Source organism: Cydia strobilella, chromosome 13, assembly GCF_947568885.1.
Source record: "Cydia strobilella chromosome 13, ilCydStro3.1, whole genome shotgun sequence".
Taxonomy (NCBI): Eukaryota; Metazoa; Arthropoda; class Insecta; order Lepidoptera; family Tortricidae; genus Cydia; species Cydia strobilella.
Genome location: NC_086053.1, coordinates 3393697 through 3411928, shown reverse-complemented (window position 1 = coordinate 3411928; position 18232 = coordinate 3393697). Strand labels below are relative to the sequence as shown.

Sequence of the window (18232 nt, the reverse complement as noted above, 5' to 3'; positions counted from 1 at the left end):
TGTCAAGCGGACCCCAGGCTCCCATGAGCCGTGGCAAAATGCCGGGATAACACGAGGAAGATGATGATAAAAGTAAAATATTTATATAGATAGAAACTAAAACTAAAAGTATAAGAAGGTGAATTCTGTTTCACTGTCCGATACGATACGATACGATAAATTAATTACATAATTGCCATCATAAATGCGAAAATAGTTGCACAATTGCTGCAAAGTGGTGCAGAAGTTAGCTTAGACTGACTCTACGACGATTCCTTGAGACATGATTCTTTATGGTAAATTTACTGTGACTGCATTTAGCTTAAATAACACATCCGTCATAATCATATTCTATCATCTTCCCCAGGTCGCACCCCACATAGAAATCGGTCTCGACCAAGAGCTCTCCATGCCTCACGACAGTTTCCAAACGAAATACTTCCAACACCTCAACAAATATCTCAACATCGGGCCACCAGTGTACTTTGTGGTCACAGAAGGAACCAACGGCATAGATTATTCGGACAAGGATATACAGAATATGATATGCGGCACTAGATTCTGTAACGATGACAGTGTTTCTATGCAGATATATTCAGGTTAGTATGAAATACTTCCAACACCTCAACAAATATCTCAACATCGGGCCACCAGTATGTTTTGTAGTTACGGAAGGAACCAACGGCATAGATTATTTCGGACAAGGATATACAGAATATGATATGCGGCACTAGATTCTGTAACGACGACAGTGTGTCTATGCAGATATATTCAGGTTAGTATGAAGTACTTCCAACACCTCAACAAATATCTCAACATCGGGCCACCAGTATATTTTGTAGTTCCGGAAGGAACCAACAGCATAGGTTATTCGGACAAGGATATTGTATACAGAATATGATATGCGGCACTAGATTCTGTAACGATGACAGTGATTCTATGCAGATATATTCAGGTTAGTATAACCAACAAGTATCTCGACATCGGGCCACCAGTATATTTTGTAATTACGGAAGGAACAAGGTAAAATCTTGCTAGTTAAATTTGACCCACTTCCCGACTTCCAATGAAGCTGAAAATTTGCAAACATATACATATGTAAGTTGGGTGATAATGCATTATCATGGTACCATCGAGCTGATCTGATGATGGATACAGGAGGTAGTCATAGGAACTCTGTGATAAAACAACGAAACCTAATTGTGTTTGGGGTTTTTAGAATTGTCTCGATGAATATTAGTTGCCTGTGGAAAGAAAAGTACAGTCAGCGATAAAGGCTTGTACCAAAAATAAAATTTTAGCAAAAAAAAAACATTATTTTATCTACACGATGTTTTTTATTGCAGCGTACCGCACACAAAACGAGAGTTACATCGGACAGCCGGCCAACTCGTGGCTCGACGACATGTTCGACTGGTCGGACGGCGACAAGTGCTGCTTCAAATACAAGAACGGCAGCTTCTGTCCGCACGACGTCGCCTTACGTGAGTTATCGCCTTTATTCTGTTAGTGTTAAAGTAGAAAATAAAATAAGAGTTTTGAATGATTCACGGTTAGTTTCACTAGACTTATATTGACCGGGATATAGACAGTACAAAAGATAATCACGGTCTATATCCCGGGATATATCCCGGTCAAAATATAAGTCTAGAAAGTAAAATGAATAACAAAACAGCCTTCGTCGGCTATTAGGTAATTTGGTTGTTATTGTGACGTCACATGCTAGTGTTTCAATTGAATTCCATAGTAGCAAAATTGTATTGACTAGTAGTCAAATAGAGTTAGAACATGATAAGTCTGCAATGATTTTGATAGCACAAGCAGTGCAAGTGTTATTTATAACCTCATAATTGACTTTTGACGTTTTTACGAGAAGTTTTTACGTTTGCATTGCATTGCGTGTGCTATCAAAATCGTTGCAGAGTTATCATGGTCTAACTCTATCCTATTGGAACAGTTGTTTTTTTTATTTTGTTCAATTTTAAAATAAAACAAAATCGAAATTAAACTATCGTGAGACATATTTCCGAAACATGTCGCCAAAAGCGACTTAAAATAATAGTGAGTTTTCAACCGCACTGATCTAAATATTTAAAACAAAATCAGCTATATTTCCCACAAGGTTCAAACTTCACTGGTAAATATTGGACTTTTTTCTTGTATGGCTGGGCCTTAGGATAGGTAATCTAACTTGAATGCAATATTAAATTTCAGAGACGGGCAGTTGCGAAGCGTGCAACATACCGCTAGTACCACCAGAACAACGTCCCAGCCCTACCGACTTCGATCGTTACGTCTCCTTCTTCCTCCGCGACAATCCAGACAACGATTGCCCTAAAGGCGGTCACGCCGCCTACGCCCAAGCAGTCAACTACAAAACGAGAATCATAAACAAGACAGAATCAAGCGAAGTCGGAGCTACATACTACCAAACCTACCACACAGTGCTAAAAACAAGCTCTGATTACTACTCAGCCTTAAAAGCGGCGAGAAACGTAGCTGCCAACCTTACTTACACAATAAACTCTAAATTAAAAGAACAAGGGAAGAACACGACAGTGAATGTGTTCCCTTATTCGGTGTTCTATGTGTTCTATGAGCAGTATTTGACGATGTGGCCGGATACGTTAAAGAGTATGGGAATTAGTGTGCTGTCTATATTTATTGTCACGTTCATTTTGATGGGATTCGATCTCTTCTCGGCTTTGGTGAGTTGACTTTTTTTTAAATGTATTTATCGAATAAGGAAACAAATTACAGTTTGGAAATTAATACAAAACTCATCGTAGGCAAAACCTTAAGGAGGTTTGTGTGCCGATGCTTAGTTCAAGAATATAAAATTGGAAAATTGTTTATCCAAAATCTGATCGCTCTCTAAAATTGTGTTACATACATTGTAACTGTACAGGCCCTGGTCTTTTTGGGCTGTTACTGCACACTATGCCTTTAAACGCTGGCTTAAGTTTAAATGTATAATTAGAAATAGTGAAAAGTTTGTTGTATATATTTAATGAATAAAAAATATAAATATAAAAAATAAAGAAAAACAATATTATATCCTATATCTTATCATAAGTATGATTCTAAGTATACTAGCTTGTGTCGTTAGTTTTTAAAAAGTGCATTTTAATGACTTTTTATGTTTACCATTTAAAATATTTAAATAGTTAGCACAAACATCTGGCAGATCATTTAATATTTTAGGTAATATATATGTGTACAGCCTAGTGCCATATATGTTGTTATATTTGGATTATTTTATTACAAGCTTTTATTTAGTTTCACATGTCACGTTGTTTATCTGTGTCTGTCTGTATCTGTAATGAAATCTTGCAAGTTAAATTTGACCCAATTCCTGTTTTTGATGAAGCTGAAAATTTGCATAGGTACATATGTAAGTCGGGTGACAATGCAATATTGTGGTACCATCGAGCTGATCTGATGATGGAGATAGGAGGTGGCCATTAAAACAACACAACCTAATTGTGTTTGGGGTTGTTAGAATTGTCTCGATGAGTATTAGTTGTCTGTGGAAGGAAAAGTACAGTCAGTGATAAAATCTTGTATCAAAAATGATTTTTTTTTGATAGAAAACTTAGGTATTTATAATTGTTTTTGTCTAGTGGAAGTAGGATTTGATATCGTCGCTACGTTTTGATGTTCGCGTTGTAAATTCAGTGAACATTTTTTTATTGTTTTAATCAGAATGATACTCTAAACTACGTGAGCGTTTTTTCTCATAATCTGTGCTGCTGTCAAGTTAGTGCATAGTATAAATAAAAACTATTAGCGACATCAAGCTTTATCTAAAATGTATGAGTGTGTAATTAACGTAATAATGTTGTTTCCTTTTTGTTTCAGGTGGTAGTAATAACGATCACAATGATCGTAGTCAATATAGGAGGACTTATGTACTGGTGGGGTATTAGTTTGAATGCAGTGTCACTAGTCAATTTGGTAAGTCACTTTCTATTAATTACACTTTTACGACATTAGTAAACATAATAATAAGTTTTATGTATAAAATGGGGCCCATCTAGGCAGCGGCGAGTCACCGCCTGCCTCGATAACGTGTACAGACATTGTTATGGCAGGTGTCCGGACCTCTCAGCACTAGCCCAATCTTTTGACCAGCCAAACTTCAACACCATAACCGGCACTCTTTTCCACTGTGTTTATAATAGCCGCTACGCCTGTTGGGACCAATTTACGGGTATCTATTTGTGGCGTGAATGGGTTCTAGCAGGTGTATTACATAACAGCAAACTTCTCCAAAGGGCCTCTACGTGTTGGATCTGTATCCCCACGCACGCCTATCAAATGACCGGGATGTATATACCCGTGAGTTTATATTTTTGTTGTGCTAATCCCATAAGAAATAATAGAAGTGGGGAATAAAGAGTATATATTCGGCTTTGCTTCCGATCCCGTGCTGCTGCGCGAGGCGAGGCGACCTTTTCTAACTTATTTATTGAAAAAAAAAGTACAGTCGGCGACAAAAGCGTGAATTTTTTTTGTGCAAAATTTTCACGGATAATGTATTTCTGATGCCGCTGTAACAACAAATACTAAAAACAGAATAAAATAAATATTTAAGCGGTCCTCCCATACAACAAACGTGATTTTTTTTGTCGTTTTTTGCGTAACGGTAACGGAACACTTCTTGCGCGAGTACGACTCGCACTTGGCCGGTTTTTTCCTTCGTATATGATATTTATTTCGGTCCGTACCCAAGCTAGCTGGCTGGGGTGAATAGGGACATAACTTAAAATATGATTAACCTGACAATTTCTTAAAAAAATACCCACACAAATTGTATCATTCGATTGAAAATAATAGTAGATTATGTATGATACAATTTGTGCGGGCAGTTATTAAGAAATTGTTAGGAAAATCACTGTTTTAGTTTTGTCCCTTTTCACCCCCGGCCATCCCTATTCACCTAGGTTGACGGTACTTCAAAAAGTTACTAGGTTTCGTCCCCCCCCAGGTGATGGCGGTGGGTATAGCGGTGGAGTTCTGCTCGCACCTGGTGCACAGCTTCAGCGTGTCCCCGGGCGCGTCGCGCGTGGCCCGCGCCGGCGCCGCGCTCGCGCGCATGGGCTCCTCCGTGCTCAGCGGCATCACGCTCACCAAGTTCGGCGGCATCATCGTGCTGGCCACCGCCAACAGTCAGATATTCCAGGTGACCACCACGTCCACCACGCCCGTCCGCGTGGAACAACGTTAATGTGGCTTTCCAGCACAGAATCCTTATAATTCGTGTGCATTAAGGACGTTTTCATCTGATATTCCAAAAATTCTGATAGAAAGGTCCTTTTTGCAGATGAAGCATAAGGGCCCTTCTGCAATGGAAAGCCACAAATTTCTTCCCTCCCTTTAGTGGGTACTCTCGTTCTAAATTTTACCCCCTTAGATGAATTCCGGGATGAAAAGTATCCTATGTCTTTTTTCAGGTTATAAACTGTGGCCAAATTTCAACGAAATCGTCGTTCATTATTAAGCGTAAGGCATTTGTTTAACACGCACGCCGCACGCGCCGCCCCAACGCACGCCCAACTCGAGCGTCCACTCAGGCCTTACACTTAGTAGTACTGTGTAACCCCATAGCAGAATACCGTATTTCGGAATCTAATGTACATAAACGAAATATACGAAAACAACTCACAGCTTACAGAAAAAGTTCAAAAATATCTAAAAAAAAATGTTGATTTTTAAATACTTAAGTTTTAAAACTTACCTACGTTTCGACTTTCGAGGACGGTGTTGTCCCCGTAGTCTCAGAGAAAGACTAGCTAAAGTTGACATCAACTTCTAGCTGCACGAGTTTTTCGAACTACTACTACTACTTTTACTATGGGACCAACCCCGAAATCGCGAAAAAAAATTTGGCTATTTCATACATTTTGGCTGGTCTATTTTCCATGGGAGGGTAAAAAAAATTTTCGTGATTCCGTGGTTGGACCCATAGTAAAAGTTGCTCAGTTTAATCCCAAAACCTCCCTGGCAACGGGAATGCACTTATTTTCTAGCCACCTGTATATACTCGATTGTTCAACCATCGATATTCGTTTCCCCTTACAATAATATGTGTTAAGCGTGAAAGTTTAAATCAGTATGTTCTTTCCTCAGGTGTTTTACTTCCGTATGTACCTGGGCATCGTTCTGTTCGGTGCGGCGCACGGACTCATATTCCTGCCCGTTATGCTCAGCTATATAGGTGAGTACGATACACATTAACAAACACTAGGCTACACAGGTTAAAATCATTGTTCGGGTGAAATTTTGTCTTATTCTTTTCCATCATATCTCTTGAACCTGAACACGAAAGTATACCTAATTAAGGTTACTTACGTCAGTTAACATTAAATCATGTCACCAAGCACGCCACAGAAAACTACACACACACAGAGGTCACAGGAAACCAGAGAAAGCGGTCAGAAAGAGAACATCAAACCTAAGAAACGGTACAAAAGTTAATATATAGACATACTGACTTATTGTCTCGTTGAAATATTGTCAATTTACTAAAATCGTCATGTGTTTCTGTAGTTTGACTTCTCTTTAGATCGCACTTATTTAAGGTCGGTTTATATCTACAGAGACATTGAGCGTGCGAGACACGTGCCGTGGCAGTTAAAATAATATTATTCTATACAGTGTTATACTATTAATGAATTTATATCTATCGTTACAACGCGCAGACACAATTTACAGAAAAATATGTGGTATTTTCTATAAAAAGGGACCTTATTGTCGATGGCGCTTACGCCATTATAAACGATGCTCCGATATAAATACAATGCCACGCGATGCTGTGCGGCGTAAGCGCCATCGACAGTAAGGTCCCTTTTCATAGAAAATGCATGGGGCATTTTCTATGAAAAGGGACCTTATTGTCGATGGCGCTTTTGGTATGGCACGTGTCGGGCACGCTTAATGTCCGTAGATATAAACGAACCTTTAGTCATAGGTCATAGTGCACGGTCTATTTTAGGTTTACGTTTGTGACCAACGACTTTTACAGTACTATGTATATATTACAGTTTATGACTTTTGACAAAAAGCCGTTTAGTTTCCTATTATTAACAAAACTTCAGTGAGGCACTGACATTAAATATATTAAAACGGGTCACTCACGTTTATAAAGTCGACGATTGGTCGACATGTTTCGCTCCATAACTAGGAGCATTTTCAATGAGCGCTCGCGTTGGTGGCCCGACGCAGACTGCGGGCTGCAGCTCTCCGCGACCGATTACTCGGTGCGGGCGACGGCGGCGGCAGGGGAGATGAGAAACTACCCTCGTTTTCGGCATTATTGTCAAATGATGGGTTGCACTCACTACGTCATTCGTTAAAGAATCGTCCACACTGACCAACGGCGTAGAACGTAACACAGTTTTCGTTATGGAGCGAAACATAGCACATCATCGACTTTATTATATTTAATATATCCTATTATTGTTTAAATGCTTACGACATAGTTTAAGAGGGTGTGTTGTGTTTAGTTTTCGATGTTTCTTAAATATGGTGGGGCTGGGGCGTTCATTTAGTTTTTTTGTTGTTATGGAGTAGTATAAAATCAAAATTAGTTTAAAACTTCAATGCTCATTTTTTACATTTTAAATCAGGGCCTACACACAACCGGATTGGCTTCACTCATTTTCACATTTTTTTTGTATAAATAAGTTATTTTATCTTAAACGGTCGCCTTGCATGCGTTCTTGCTATGATTTTGCACAGTTTTTTTTTATTCTTGTATATTGGACCTTGTTCTCTGATTCGTGTGTGATATTTATAGGCTGGCAATAAACTGGTGAATTTCTAAATAATCAAGAAAGTTAATTTGAATAGTATTACTTTCCTACCGATTTAAACTTATTTTTTACGTATTTTTTATTATCGATTATTGGAAGGATCCCCTCGGTACCATGGGTGGCGGATACAAATATCCCGAAACGTCGAGATAAATGTATGTTTCACTGGATTTCTGTTATTTAAACAAACTTAGTATAAGTACTATAGTTTTCTTTATACATTTTAGAATTAGTGTTGCCAATAAAATAGTAGTTTGAATTAGAAGTTTACATGTTTATGTCAGTCTGATTCTCGATTTTTTTTCGACTTTTGATGTTTTGTTTTAATCATGCGCATTTTTTGTGTAACTCATGAATAGTGTACTAACCCATAAAGGTAAAGTATAGAATTTATTTAAATGCCGTTAATATTTGTTAGTTTTTTTTATAGTTTTGTTTGTGATATTATAATATATGTTTAGTTGAGAATAATGCGTTTATTCTACTATAGTAGCATTAGATGCAGTAGGTAATAAAACCATAAATACAAAGAGGGCCAGAGAAAGTCAGAAGTATAGCTAGATGTGAATCCAGATTTTTTTGAAAGCTCTATTCTTTCGTTACACTTATCGTCCTAAGTCCCGAGTTCCTTTTAAAAGCACAAAATCAAATCGAATTTTGAACTTAATGAAATAAAAGGTTCCAAATTCAAAACTGCAAAAATGACTCCGGGTCTTAAGAGGTTAAATTATTTCTAATGGCAATTGTTATCTTTGTTTTGACCTTGTAGCGTACTAGCTACACAGTACAGTCATGTGGTACAAGTTCGTGGGTTCAATCCCCGCACGTTTGTCAACTGTCAAATGTTAATAGCTGCTAGTCTAACTACCACTGTCGCCCAAACTACAACAAATCAGTCCGTTTTCGTGTAATTTACACGTAGATTTAAGCGTGACGTATAAAAACTCGATCAACTCGATTTTTTTTTGACTTAGAATATTTTACTTAGAACTTTCACTTGAAAAAGTCAGGCAGGTTGAACCGGCTGTAATTTCCAGGGTCCCCCGTCAACAAGCAGAAGCTAGCCAACCAGATGCAGCGCGGCAAGGAGGCGGTCGCCGAGACGTCGCTCACGAGAGTAAGTGGGGGAGGACCCACCGCTAGACTCTATAACTTTGACACGCTTCTGGCGTAAGCGTCGCCCGGCTCTGAGAGGCAAAAAGAAAAATAACGTGATTGAGGTCCGTTTACGGGATTTTTAAACATTCAACTACCTATTTACAACAATGAAAGGCACGTTTGAATTAAAGAGCGCATCTGATTTTCGTTCGAAACGTGCTAAAAATTTCTATAGTAAATTTTAAGAGGCATTTGATAATAAGCCAACACTTTAATGAAGTTCAAATTCATTGTGAGAAATATATTTATAAATGGACTGATATTGTAGTTTTTTAAATTCCAAGTTTAAACTTGAAATTGGCTGTGGTTCTGTAAACGGACTTGATCGTAATTTATAAATATTTTTTTCTTTTTGCTACAAGTGTGGTGGACACTGAAATAACTAAGTATAGAAAATAATTGTAAACATAGAGGCGAAAGATGGAATGCTAGCTTTTATCTAAGCTGGCTTATTTATGTTGATATTAGAAGGTAAAATATATAGTGATTTGTAAAGAGAATTGAACAGTATTGTCCGTGCAATAAAACGTAAAATTAAAAAGTAAATTAACGTAGTTATTTCCAACTAACAAAGCTTCGTATTAATCTTGCTTCCGCCATACTTGTTGTTAATTCAGTGCCCGGTAACGCTTATCATAGACCAACCAACATATTGGGCCAGTGCCTTTGAAACGATGGATTCTACCATCAAATTGGAGCTGATCCTAATTTAACAAGAAAATAAAATATATCATACGTGAAATATTTTATTTTCTACTAGATATATCGCCTAATGGGAACGTGGTTTTCTTCCCATTAACACTATATTCTAAAGCATTTATGTGTAAAGTAGTATTCACAATTAAAATTGGAATTTAGTATATAAAATTGTGAATTCTCCTTGCGGGTACGGTTTCTAACCAAAGAATGGTTCATGGCTCCTTTTTACTATGTATAAAATACACGAATATTTTTTTTATTGTAATGCATGTACCGATCGTTTTAGATGTGTATAGATGACGATCATTCCTATTTGTTTTTCGAATTTAAGTTATTTTTATGTACTGGATGTTGCGTGCGTGCTTGACACTGCCTTGATTTTTTTTGCACTTTTGCGGTACTTAAACGTTTTGGACGGTACTTAAGATTCTGTCGATATTCTATAGGGCAGTGGGCAACGGAATAATTAATAATTATGTAGATGATAAATATTAAAGGTGGTCGGTCACTCATCGCGTGCAAACGACATGCAGCCTTAACTACATTTAAACTAGGTACTTAGTTCCTTTATTTTATTTTATAATCCTACCTAATCAATTTCATTGGCAATAAATATTTTATTTATTGTAAATTCATGTTAGATGCTGTTTTCTTTGTTTTTTTGCAGTATTTTTTTGTGATATATTGCTTTAAATATCCGTAGGTATTTTTTTGTCATATTAAAGAAAATCGAGATTATAAAAAAGTCGATTAGAAATTGTCGCCAAGGCTGTATGTAGATGGGAGCATGTAGGTGACCCCATGATATTACATGTTAGGATTCAAGCTTATTACAATTTTTATTTAAACATATTCCAATTATTGTAATTATTATGTCGTGTTTGAGTCATGGCTCTCGCTGGCAAACGAGATTAATTTATTTTGCTTTATGTTAATAGTGTCCTGCACTTTCTTTCGATATTCATTATGAATATATGCAGTTAGATTAGTAATATTTATTAACAACAATAAATATTTGTAATTTATCAAGCAGCCATTTTGATTAGCATTAGTTCATTTACAAAATGGCTGCTCAAACATTTAACGCAAAAAGTATATACACGGTGGCTAAAAAATAAGTGTATTCCCGTTGCCAGGGAGGCTTTTGGATTATATTGAGCAACTTTTATTATGGGACCAACCCCGAAATTGCGAAAGAAAATTTGGCTGTTTCATACATTTTGGCTGGTCCATTTTCTATGGGAGGGTAAGTTTTTTTTCGCTTACTAGAAGTTGCTCTGTATATTTGTATAATCCCAAAACCTCCCTGGCAACGGGAATGCACTTATTTTTTAGCCACCCTGTATATAACATAACTGGCTGTAGTTAAGTTAGCAAAGTATTGGTAAATGTTAGAAAGTCCTAACAGCCAATGAAAGCGAGAAATAGTCTAATAATTGAATAAATTAGAATCTTATTGTCATGAATGTTTACTAAGTTGTAGATTCCTTAATCTGATACGAGAAACTTTACAAAAGTAGGGACGCTAATCACGAAAAATTTGGTACATTTACCCGCCTGTTCCTGTCTCTATCGCACGCGCGTAATTATATTGCTGCATCGCCCATGTTGCCAGCGGTCAATGCCATTGTGCGAGAAGGACAGTAATATAATTATACGTGTGCGATAGAGATAGGAACAGGCGGGACAATGTACTTAGCGTGCTGAGCGTACTTTAGTTTTGGATTTAGGTGTCCCACTTTTGATTATCGATTATTTACGATTTATAAAGGAATTATATCAAAATATATGGCCATCGGTGTAGCCAGGTTTAGACTTTTTCAACTACCTAGGTCATAAGAGGGTAGGACTAGACCTCAGAATGACCATGTCGATTATTAGGACCATTTTTTTTAGTGCAATATCCTTAGTTCTACTATAACACTTAAGCGTTCATTGTGAACAGTCTGTCCTTTTCTAACTTACTAGATACTGTCGAGTGCAAAAGAGATAGGTGCGCGATAAATGCTAATGTGCTAGGAGGAGGAGGAGTCATCGTTACTATATCTAAGCGGACATTTTCTAAAATATCAAGTTGAAAAACAAATGTTACTATAGTTTGGTTCATTACAAACATCGACTGACAGAAACATACTGTCTCTGTCTTACACTAGTAATAGCACCCAAAGGAGAGCGATGTAGGTATAGTTTTCTTTGTTCTTACTTACTGACAGGATGTGTTTGCCTGACTATAGTTATCGATTTGAAACCAACGTTATGTCTTTTTTTAATAGAAATACGCGATTAGGTTCGTTTGGATATATAGTTGTTCAAACTAAATTGTCAGTAAATAAGAACAAAAAAAACTATATTCATCCTTTTCTTTTGGGTGCTAGTACTAGTGTAAGACAAAGATAGTATGATTATCTCTGTCTATGTTTGAAATGAGACAGTCCTTTGACAAACTATATGTATTTTATACCCAATAAAATACCCATTAGGTCAGTTACTTGCATTTTTTAGGACATGTTCGCTCGGATGACCGTTGAAATCATTTTCATAATATTAGGTTTTAATTTATTGTCAGTTTCTTTGCACGTTTAAATTTATAATTAAGCTTTATCGCTGTGCACATTGTATTAATTTATATTTTAATTATTTTCCTAAGTAACTAACAAAGGGTACATGAGAGTAGAACTAACTAAGCCTCTATTTATCTTGCATGACAATTGTCACTTGACACTGACATTTTGTCATTACACGTTACGTTAAGAGTCCCCGGCAAGCTCGGCCGAATTTCATCTTCCCATACAAACGGAGTTTCGTTCTCATTTTAAAACTACTCGTTGGATTGTAATGAAACTTTGCACATACAATGACATGAGGTATATCTAGTCCTGTAATTAGTTTATACCTAGTCTAGCCATAAATTCCGTTATAACTTAAATAACACATAACAGCTATATATTAAAAGTGATTGAAACAAATTTTATATATCAAAAAGACAAAACTAATGACGAATTTAAAAAAAAACAATGATTAGATTTTGTTTTTGTTTTCTCTTGCGTATTTACGTGCTTTTTAATGAAGCAGCGAAGTGCCTCAAAAATACGCACGTCTTTTTCACCACCTCCGTCGGGAATTTCGACCACATAGCTTTAAACAATTTCTGTAACAAACTATTTTTTATGTATCGCCTAGAGCAGGCAATATATACATAAAAGAAATCCAGTGGATCAAACATTGACTTGCCGAGAGAAAGAGGCAGTAAGTTGCCTCAATAACCTTGGTAAAATAGCTCCAGTTTATAAAACAAACGAAATAGAGCAACAACAAGTTTTGTATGAACAACTTAAATTAACTGTATTTTTTTACTATGGTATTTGAAGCTACATAAACTAATTACAGGACTAGATATACCTTATTCTATTGTAAGTACAAAGTTTCAGAGCAATCTAGCTAGTTTTAAGATGAGAGCGTAACTACGTTTGAATGGAGAACCGAGCTTGCCGGGGACTTAATAAACCAAAATATTTAGTACAGAAAACTTTTTTAAATACGCTCCACTCCTATACACCAAAAGTAATTTTGTATGTGTAATGCACAACAGAAAATAAGTCTTTATGTACATTATGTTTGTAAGATTACTTTATATGCAAGCATAGATAAATTGAAGAGGGGCGCGCAGTTAAAAAACGGTCTGCGACTGGTCTGGTGCGATTATTTTATGCGATAAACGCAACGTTGAACGCATATGTTACGGAATGTATGAAAAATTACAATGCGTGTATAGTATGAATCTTCTCAAATTATTTTTACGCCTAAGACGCTGTAATCTGTTAAAGATAAACCATTGTTTCTTTTGTGCGAGCGGCACGTTGTCAATTGTCAGACACAATGGCCGACCGCTCGCAAAAAAGGAACAATGGCTTTTGTTTAACAAATTACACATTAAAAATCTTTTGGGAAGATGCAGACTTTACTGTAATGCGTAAAACAATTCAGTGTCATTAGATTATTTAATGTAAAATGTCACTTTTCCTACATTCCGTTGATCGCATGCGTTCAACGCTGCGTTCGTCGCATAAAACAACGGCGCGCTTCAGTGTCAAAAGATATCTGTCTTGTTGGTAAAATAGGCGGCAAGCTTAAGGTGGTCGGGCTCCGTTCAGTATGGTTATTTAAAGTCGAGCATCTCTTTGCAGGTTCGTCTCTAACCTCATGGAAATTATGAACAAATTCTTTATTATTACTATTATTAGTCATCACTTTTCAATGTATTATATCCACAACTTTGAGTTTACATGAGATTGATTTATTCTAGTTGGCGCCCTCTAAGTTCCTATTAATGTAATTAGGAAATGCAGCCAATGTTGCTGTTTTAGAGAATTTCACCGAACTGGAATCTCCTACTTAAAATTAGTACTTAATTTAGAGGGAATTTTTCCGCAATATCCAAAGGTAATGGTAATGTTAGTGATGTACCGACCCACAGTTTATATTGTGATAGAAATAAATTATGTTTTTCTTATTTTGTTTTGTTTTATTTTTTATTTTAGCACCTTGCATGTGACAGTATTACTATGGCGGAGCTAAAATCTGTCCGATGAGGTAATTATACAATCTAGAGATTGGCACTGTTAAGTGCGAGCAAGTTTGTAAAATTTACTACCTTATCGGACACGATTTTGACTTTCCCATACCAGTTGCATGGGATTGCCACATCAAAAATGCCAAAACCATGTCACTCATATATCATAAGTTTGGAGAACAAGGTCCAAAATATAAGTATAATATTAATGAAAGATTTTTTCTTGAAGGAACCTCTTATTTCGAGCCCGGGGCCAAGCAACGTAAGATCGTTATAAAATGTATAAAGCAAGATCACAGTAGATCGCATACACGGATAGACCACGAATAGTACAAAATGGGCCGATTTTAATTTTAATTCGGCATTAAAATAAAAATCGGGCCAAATGGCACAAATGGGCAAAACTCAAATTGTGCACATCATTACAATGCAAATGTATCGTTTTTAACCGACTTCAATTTCTTGCTAATAAAATATGTTTGCACATCTCATATTTGTTATAAAGTGCACGAAGAATAAGATTGAAATGTGAAATAATCGAAAATCAAAAATTCTTTTTCAAATCTTGAAGTGTAATAGCTTGCTTATAGTAAAGCTACGAGTAAAATGCGCTTGATGCTGACAAAATATGATATCATTTTTCCAGCGTAGTAACGGGAAAAATAAATCTGGTACAATCCATTCATGATCTTTGTAATATGAAAGTCAAGAAACACGTATCTACCTACAGGCCGATTCTAATTAAACAATTTGTTAAAGTTTTGAACTGGTTTTGATACGACCTTGATGATCGTCTTGGTAGTTGGCGCGCATCTCACACCCGATTTTTAGTTCATTTCGCATGCACCAATCAGCGTGACCGATCTTCAAGGTCGCATCTAAATAAGATCATAACGGTAACAAGTTGTTAAATATAAATCGGGCTCCTGATCTCATTTACTTTATACCGGGTGTGGCCCCTAACACTTGTCACGTAAGCTGTCACGTTGCTTAAGACATAACAAAATTCGCAATAGGTTATTTGATTGTATTTAAAATAAATTATTTTACACCATGCACGAAATAAAGCACCAGAATAATAATAGAGACACGTAGACAGCAGTTATTTTTAGACACAATTTATATTTAAAACCCGTATAAAACTATAAAAATTAGGTGATTTGATTGTGACGTCACATGCAAGTGTTTTATATAAGTTCCATAGTAGCAAAATCGTTTTGACTGTTCGTAAAAAGAAACTGATTTGACTAGTAGTCAAATACCCTATACTCGTACATTGCCTCTTAGAATAAAGTATGCTAAAAATCAAAACACAAGTAATTTTTAAAGGTTGCTCAACAAATGTTGGTCAGTTTGAAGTAGTACAGTTGCTCGTGTTACAGGCCACACCCGGTAACCCGGTATTGCCTCATCCCAACATATGTGACGTTCTTAATCAAAAGGTACCACATTGTCACTTGCCTTAAGGATGCTCTGATAGGTTATACTTATAAAGATACAAGCAGATTTCGTCTTTATGGTATGCGACAAAGTGGTACCTTTTGATCGAGAACGTCACATATATTTTATCAATCATAGTTGGTCACGTAGTTACTCTGCTACTCTTTATACTCATCAGCAAACTGCCTACAGATCATTTACATGTGGTTATCAAAATAGATAAAAACATACACATATTTTGTCATAATATAAATATCGTCCGGCGGACTGATAGTGAGCCCCTTCATAACTATCAAAATATAGCTGAATTTTGGTAAGTATAATCATTCAACAAAGGTCACTCAAATTTTTACTTACGTAACTAGGTAGGTACCTATATCAGAGTAAGGATGAGAAATTATTATCTGTACCTATTATATTCTATCAAATAGTCTGTGCGGCAAGAGAATAATTGGTTCTCTTATTTTCCACGACTCTTCTCTTTCCGCACGGACATTATGTTCGTACTTTCGTACCTGCTGCTTACATAGAGCATAGAGTACAGTCGAGTCCATGAATATGTTTACATAATTGCAATGAAATGTACGTATATATGAATTCGATTGTACCTAAGTAAAGCTTACAAGTGCCATTCTGATCTAAACATGGCAGTATCTTCGTCATGTAGTTGCAAAGATTATTATCATTTAGGTACCTACCTACTATAAATAGAAAATCTCAATATACCAGATAACTATCGAGTATACCGGATCGTTAAAGTATTAAGGGGGTTTGATTAAGGAATCATAAACGCACTACAAGCTTCAGTAATAATCGATTGTTTTAGTCTTTAATTTGGACAAATATGGGTACATGTGTATTAAGCTTTATCATGCGAACGGCTAAGGAATGGAATTCACTTCCTGCGGGCTTAGCACGGTAGCATTTTTATCACCTGTCACTTTCGCACTTACAAACTTGTTAGAACGTGACAGGCATGGTGACAGGCGATAAAAATGCTACCGAGCTAAGCCCGCTGCAAATCTATTCCCAGTCCACTATAACTTGGATCTTTTAAATTGAGCATAAGTAAGCATGATCCACCCTAGACTGCATCGGCACTTACCATCAGGTGAGATTGCGGTGAAATGCTTACCTTTTTGTAATAAAAAAAATATATATAAGAAAAAAATTGATGCGTTTTTTTTATGTGATAGCAAACAAGCAGACGCGCTCGTAGCGCGTTTACGAATAAGGAAGTAAGACTCAATGTTACAAGTTTGCATTAAATTGCTTGCTAATACATAGTATTTGATAAATTGTCTTAAAAAAAATCCTTAACTTCAAAGATAACTGATGCTATATCGAGATCGTTTTGTGCAGGTATTTAAGCAGACGAATGAAAGTCGTCAATTATGTACATTCCATCAATAAACCTATTCATCAGCGTGATTACAACAGCGAGTGTTTATAGGCATAACCCGAAATCGGCGGGGCCGCTGGCGCGTGTCCCGGCGCTACGGCACCTACGGCAGTTTAGACGAGGAGCCACGCGCGCACTCCAGCGGGTCCGTCAACCCGCTCACCAATGAGATGTAGATACAGTCTACACACGTCACAGTACAATCAGATGTAGAAACTCCATCCTACACCTGATCACCAATGAAATGTAGTTAAATTACTCTACACCCGCTCAGCAATGAGATGCAGATCTACGGATGTAGAACGTAGTTACTAGAGGGACAACTGGTAACTCTGCACCTGCTTGGAAAGACAGATAGGGGATAGGTGGTAACTGGCGAAATGCACTTGCACAAGACAACCCACTTACCAACGAGATCTTTACCGGATAGATGAAACGCCTTTTACGGTTCTATGTAAGTGAGGATCTAATCTGCGCGTAATCTGACATCTAGGTACGTAAGTTTGTATTTTGTATTACGGTATTAGTTATAATATTATTACAATTTTATTGGTTTGTTAAAATGGAGAGACAAAAAGATAGGGTTGTTATTGATAGCAAGATGCAGTAGCAGATCATTCAATTAATATTGAAGGGTTTATATCCTCATAGGTACCGCTAAGCGGGAAATATCCAGATACACAGCTGGCTGGTCGCTTTTGGCGAGGCAGTACAGAGTTGCTATTATGTCACATATTAAATCACATTTACAATCGGGTCTATCGCGAATTTATTTTTTTACCTTTAAGACGTTTCGACACTGGTTTCACTGCGGTATCAGTAACACCATCATGGTATGGTCATCATCATTGGTGGGTATGGTTGCATTTTTATCACCTGTCACTATGCCTGTCACTTTCGCACTTACATACTTGTTGGAACGTGACAGGCATGGTGACAGGCGATAAAAATGCTACCGTGCTAAGCCCGCTGGTCGTGGTCTCGGCTAACTCGCGATAAACCCGATTGTAAATGTGATTTAATATGTCTTCAAAACGCGAAAGTTTGAAATGTTATATTGCTATTATGTCGTTGTAGTTTAACTTCGTAGTAAAGTGACATTAAATTAATAGTTTTTTTTTTATATACTGGGCTCAATGCCAAAAGTTTTAATTAGGTATTTGACAA

The 18232-nt window shown here is 36.7% G+C and overlaps 1 protein-coding gene across 6 annotated transcripts in view; it reads left to right on the top strand.

The window, feature by feature from the left end:
- The window catches only part of LOC134746461 (NPC intracellular cholesterol transporter 1), a 60430-nt gene extending 43174 nt beyond the window's left edge, over positions 1-17256 (top strand). For 4 of the 6 annotated variants that reach the window (XM_063680855.1, XM_063680854.1, XM_063680852.1 and 1 more), the window contains 7 exons: positions 347-578; positions 1326-1463; positions 2194-2687; positions 3841-3936; positions 4970-5164; positions 6112-6199; positions 8834-14165. In XM_063680855.1, the coding sequence (XP_063536925.1) occupies positions 347-578; positions 1326-1463; positions 2194-2687; positions 3841-3936; positions 4970-5164; positions 6112-6199; positions 8834-8970 (1380 nt within the window). In that variant the 3' untranslated portion in view covers positions 8971-14165. Of the gene's footprint in view, positions 1-346; positions 579-1325; positions 1464-2193; positions 2688-3840; positions 3937-4969; positions 5165-6111; positions 6200-8833; positions 14166-17116 lie in introns of those variants that run through there. The other 2 variants (XM_063680853.1, XM_063680851.1) reach the window with 2 other exon arrangements.
- Positions 17257-18232: the final 976 nt, after the last annotated feature.